This window comes from Rhyacophila brunnea, unplaced genomic scaffold, assembly GCF_057557595.1.
Source record: "Rhyacophila brunnea isolate RB1 unplaced genomic scaffold, BYU_Rbru_1.0 scaffold_144, whole genome shotgun sequence".
Lineage (NCBI taxonomy): Eukaryota > Metazoa > Arthropoda > Insecta > Trichoptera > Rhyacophilidae > Rhyacophila > Rhyacophila brunnea.
Window position 1 is genome coordinate 497,875 of NW_028232800.1, and position 6,523 is coordinate 504,397.

General features: G+C 35.0%; 1 protein-coding gene across 1 annotated transcript; it reads left to right on the forward strand.

The window, feature by feature from the left end:
- The first annotated feature begins 2,890 nt into the window (after positions 1–2,890).
- Positions 2,891–3,535, forward strand: LOC147075482 (uncharacterized). The gene has a single exon (XM_085942444.1). It carries the CDS (start codon positions 2,891–2,893, stop codon positions 3,533–3,535), a length of 645 nt encoding a protein of 214 aa, XP_085798570.1.
- Positions 3,536–6,523: the final 2,988 nt, after the last annotated feature.

Genomic DNA, 6,523 nt, shown 5'->3' on the forward strand with positions numbered 1-6,523 from the left:
GTTTCATTTAACTCGGTACATACATAAGAAATGAAATCAGAGGGATGTGGCTGTAATCTTGCAATTCTATAAATCAAATGTAAGTACTTTTCACAAGATAGATCGGGCTGGTTTAAGGATTCGGTTCCATTATTATGCAGAGCCTGGTGTTGTATTTGTATGTTATAAAATCAAACAGACATGTGTTGACTACAAAACCAAGATGTGGCCGTTTCAAATCATCGTTTAAATATTTGGAGTTAAATAAATATCATCTTGAGATATTGTATGGAATGTATTGAATAGAGGTAAATGAAGTCATGGCCTAGTATATAGATGACAGTATCAAGTCCTAAATGTTTACAAGGGACTGGAACTTTAATGTGATGTTCCCATGATATTTGAAATTTTATCTGTTGTTTATGAGTGTGATCTGAATACTGCCTCTAGTCTTTATTTTCGACAACAATATGATAGACTGTAGTATATGAGCAGCCGTATAATTATGGAGTAGCAAGAAACTTGTTGGAATATATGTGGTGTTGATCTTCTAGCCACAGTTTTATGATATTTACAACAAAAGATACTACAAACCATGATGAAATACAAATTTTGGATTGGTTGATATTTAGAAATATCTCATGTCTTGAGTAACATTTTGATTTCTATTTGAAATACTAATGAATTTATTTAGGTTGGAATATATTTTGAAAAATCTACAAGAGTTGTTTAGTGATAAATGTTAATAATACTATGATACGGTATTGAATACAATGTTTCTACTTGGATACAGAATTTTTACTAAATTACTCAAACAACTAATATAATTTCCATATATTATATGGAGTTTATATAAATCCAAAAATTGAATATAATGAAATAATCGCATCTATATACATTTGATCTAAAATTCTGTGGAATAACAGAATAAAACTACAATACTGTGCCATAGTTGAGTATCCAATTACAATCCTATTTCAGAAAACCTCGATTTTACTCATGATTCTTAAAATATGATATATTCATATTACTATTTTTTTTAGACTGGGAAGTGTACACATTAGTTATTATATCATAGAATTCACTTGATTGTGGCAACATTCTGGGTGGATAAATAGCTCTTTTCTTTCAAAAAATATGGTTAGGTGATTTGAAATATGAAGTGTATATCAATCCCAGTCTTGAACAATCATTGAGAGCTTATGTCAAAACTAAACACAGAAGATACTTTTAATATGTTGATTAAAAAAAAAATATTCTTTAAATAAATTTCACATGATAGCATTAGATTTTAATTAAATTTGGTGGCATTTCTTAATGCTAAGGAGTCATCAATATACTTATATGATATTTCAATGACCTAGAGCCTTAATTCTGAAAATTAATTGTACTTCATATACTTGCTTTTCATACAAGGTAACATTCTTCTCCTAGCATTAATAAACCAATTGTTGATCTGAACCATGTCTAGTCCAGTCCATGCCATTAGAAACATTTTTTCTGTTTCTGACGGATATGGATTTTCCATGTTGTTCTTGAGCCAGTCTTTAAGGATTGCGGAGATATGCTTCGAATAGTTTGATCTTTTTGCTGGACGATTGGGAGTGAATGATGTATTTGGAATACATGGATCAATGCATTGGGAATGAGTGATGGACATTTCAAGAAGATTGGTCTCTTTATCCACAATAGATATTATTTGGTCTTCCAGTTGAATATTGGTCTTCAATCTTTGGAGCTTCAGGAACATTTCGATTAGAACCCAACCATCATTACTGTTCTGTTCTTTTTCAAAATCAATAATTAAATTTTGCAAAATGTGAAAGATATCCTGACGATGTAACCTATTACAAATGTAATCTTTCTCCATATTGTCTAAAATATACAAGTACTTTGATAGTGCCATGAGGGATGTATTTTTTATATGCAAATATGTAATGCCAAAAAGATCAAGAAATGGAAATGATATGAAGAATTTCAAACTGGTTCAAAACGGGCCATCCATGCACTATCGCATTTCTGGCATATCTATTTAAAATTAACTTTTGTAATTACGCTTTTCAAAACGAGAAAACAACTTTCTTTTGATCAAAACATTTTTAATTAAAATATAAAAATAGGATTGAGGATGGGACAAAGAAGAAATTACCAATAATAGTTAGACCCAAGACACAGAACTACCAAAGTACTATTTGAAGATGGATTTCAATTTTGTCATCTGTGTTCTATTGTATTGATTGATGTACTTGAAACAAATAGTAGACTCCAGAAAATACAAGTTGATGCATATCGATTTAATTACACCCACTGTTACTTGGTTCCTTAATGCCATTTGGAAAAGGATAATTTTAAAATACATTATTAATATACTCAATTCCAAAACAAAGACTTGTTACTTCGAATAGCCCCTGTCTTGGTTAAACAGTCGGTGGTGTATGCATAACCAAGAGTAATAGCAAGCATTTAGTAATTGACTCTGCATTCAGATTAAGTACAATACGAAAAATTATGGATATTTTAATACAGCCTAAATGGCTACGAGTTACAATATTATCAAACACAACAACTAGTAGTAACTGGACTCAACTTTATTACATAAATCAATCGCACTATCCCTTTGGATCAGGCAGCATTTTAATTGGTCCATTAGATCAATTGACCTTTCTATTGTGGAGTTAAACTCCGAATAAACATTCTGATATTTTGAAATAACTTCTTTAATTTCGGCCTCAAACTGGTCCATGGGTGAAAAAATATTTTTTTGGAAAAGTATGTAGAATTAGCTCCAAGTACAGTCCATAGCCCATGGTCTTTTGGTTCAAGATGATCCTTAGTGCCAAGTTGTAGTTTTATGGCAATATTGGGGCTTGAAGTATTTTTGTAAAAATTTTAACTTTTCCACGACCCCATAATGTGTGATGAGATTCTTAAGAACTATATTTATGATGGTAAGATGTATGCAGAGTTGAATGAGCTATTTGGGAAGGTTTTTATTGAGGAGTGCTATGCTGGAATGGAGCTGAGGATGAATCAGACTCCAATAAAGCTGTCGATTACTGTTTTGAACCCTCAAGGTGTTATCGGAGAGAACAAATTCAAGCTTAGACAACTTCAAAACATGGTTGCACAGAGGCTTGCAGTGCCAACCAACAATGTAGACATTGTGTTTGAGAAGATTAACGAGAGGGGTCTTGAGCCAGCCGTGCATGCAGAGCAGTTAAGACAGGCTTTTTTAACAAACAAACCATATAAGAGGGTTATTAATTCTATTATTAGAAATGTGCGATCAGCAGGAGGCCAGGGTGTTATGGTGAGGGTTTCAGGAAAGTTGAAGGGCCAAAGAGCTCGTTCTATTAAGTTTTTTGATGGATTATTGATTCAGTCTGGAGCACCAGCCAAACAGTACATTAAAAAAACCATTGCTGAAGCCAAGTGTAAGCAAGGGGTTATTGGGATTCAGGTGTCGGTAATGCTTCCATACGATGCAGATGGAAATAAGGGCCCAAGTTCTTTGCTTCCAGACAAGATTACTGTTTTGCCCCCCAGAACATATTAAATAAACTGGTTTTAAGGATTTTTATGATTCCATTGTCCTGAGAAGCATTTTTGGGCTATTTGGCAGGAATACGGTCAAAAACAAGTGTTTGAGTTTATTATTTAAAGAAGATTATCAAAACGAAATATCTGGTGTATTCTCAAAATAGTTTGCTGGATTTATTATTGCTATATTCCTACGGTCTGACCGTTGAACTACTGAAGAATTCACGTAGAATTTGCAAAACCTCTCTCTTTGTCTCTCCAGAACCTTCCAGATAAACAAAACCATTCATGGATAGGGCAATCTTAAAGTCATAAGGAATATGCTCCAATAGGTCACTGAAATACAAAAGGCGTACTTTCCAGGGCTCCAGCTGGAATGCCTCATCAATCTTCCCCAATCCTTCTGCTTTACAGCACAACAGAGGCTCCCCATTTTCGTTGTTCTCCGACAAATTAACTACCTGTGCAATCACCAAATCACCCCTCATCAACTCCGGCCTGTTTCGTTTGGTTGCATTTAAGAAGCTAAGTGATGGAAGGACTCCTGTAAATCCCTGCAGATCAACTTTGTAATAATCTGGATTTACATAAAAAATACGCCCGACCACAATGTCAAACTTTCTGGGTGAATATAGGCATGTTTTACTTTTTATGAAGTAGAGATTTTCTATCTTGCACAGTTGTCCAGCAATACTTGCTCTATTCTCACAAATTCCGAAGCATTTTCTTCCTTCTTCAAGGATCAAATCTCCGGGACGAACATTTCTGACGAAAATCATGGTAAAGGGGTCATGCATGGGACCATAAAAATAACTTGTCAAGTTATTGATTGCTTCACATCGATTTAAGTGCGCATGTATAGATTATTGTGGAATTCATGTGATTACTACTCATCTCATTTGACGGTGGTATAATTCTATAGGCCAACCACATAAAGAAAAGAAGATTTTAGAACTTTTTACTTAAAATTTTCAAAACTCCCTCAAAATGAATGTCAAATGGAAAATAAATTTAAAAGATCGAATTCTGGCAGTCTTTGCCGACAGATCCATTTATGTTGGGATTGGCAAGAACTTTATTAATCTATCGCATGGAAGAGTTCTGGCTACCTTTGAAAAATCAGTTCGATCAATTTCTGGGTCTAAAGAGTTTGTTGGTTGTGCCAGCTATGATGGAAAGGCCATGGTTTTTAAAAGAGGGGACTGCACTTGTGAAAGGAAGAGTGTGTTGGAGGCCAATATTGATGCCTGTGATGGCAAGTTCGAGATAAAAAGAGACGCATGCAAAACATTAGATGGGTATCTGGATATCGTTGAGGGCCCCGAGACCGAAATAAAAAATATTGCATTTTTTGAAAATTTCATTTCATTGAGTACAAGAGGTAAAACAGTTTGGATCCTGGAAAATACACTGTCGGGAATTGAAATATCAAAGATATTAAATGATCACACACAAGATGTGAAGGGTAGCTTATTTGAAAGGGTAGAGCCAAAGACTTCTTCTGAAGTGGCAAACCTGAGCAAGGATAGCTGCAAATTATATACCTGGTCATATGACCACACAATAAATATTTATGAGTATTCATCTATTGATGGTGGAGAGTTTGAAATAGTACAGGCTATAGATTGTGGAGATATTGTTTGGAATGTGGTATTTTTTGATAAAAGAATGGTTGCATCGCTACAAAATGGTAAAATTATGGTATTTGACAGGAACTGTGGCATATGGACGAAATACAGAGAATTGCAATACTCTGTAACGCCGATTGTTGCTATGTGCCATGTTAGAGAGAAGAATTGGATGGCTGTTTGCTGTAATAGGAACTGTGTTGTTCTATTAGACTCGAAATTTGACACAGTAGCAGAATTTGGCAATATTTGTGAAGGTGAAATAACTTGTATAACCAGTGAAGAGTGTAGATTGTATTGTGGCTGTGATGATGGGACACTTTGCTGTATTGAGGTTTAGCCAGAAGACAGATATCTTAGGATTATGAAATGCAAAATATTGACGAGGAATGGGGTACGTAATCATCCATAACGACTTGATCAAACATCCTGAACAATCAATTGTCAATATGTAGAAGCTTGGTATACTACCATGGATGATTACCTCATAAATCACCGAGAGCTATCAAGTCCCCTAATCAGACTATGAGCTGGTATCGTAATCGCACAGATTTGCTTTCAAAAAGGTGTTATTGCTAGATGACGTAAAACAATTGTTGATTGTTTGTGATTTTTAATAGGCACAATGATGAGCAAACTAATGAATAGAAATCCATGCTCGATTGTGTAGTAGGCCATTAACATCACTATGATCAAATTATGGAGTGTATGCTTGACTATTTTCAACAAATTAATTCTTGAGAAGATGATGGAATGCAAGAAACTTTACTATTTAAATAAAACACATTGCCTTGACGAGCCGAACCTTTTTTCTATTGAAATATTTTTGAAAAATTTACCCCATGTCAAACTCAGAATCCTACACAAGGACAGAAAGAAAGACAACCATCCTGAGAATAAGCAAGACACCAAGCAGCACCACCATTCTCGACTTGGCCAAGGAATTGGAGTATGTAAAGGAGCATGTGGTCCTAATCAAGAGGTTCAGCCCAAGGAATTTTGACACTGTGAATTTCTTTGTTGAATTCTCGTCGGCGGAAACGTGTGAGGATGCAAAGTCGAGTATTGAGAAGAAGGATGGATTGGTATTAAAGGGAGAGAAATTCCTCCCCTTCTTCGCCTCATCAGATTCGCTGCAGGGGATGAAGAGTGTTATTTCAGAGAACAAGCTTTATGTTCAGTATTCTCCGGGAACAGATCATGATGAGCTCTGCAAGCTATTTGAGGGAATGAAGATTGTTGAGCCAAAGGACAAGCAGAACTTCATGTTTGTGGTGTGCAACGACCAGAAGGAACAGGCAGAACTGAAGGAGAAATGTGATCAAAAGCTTGTTTCTGGAAAGCCAATTCATGTCAACTATGCAATTAACAAGGTA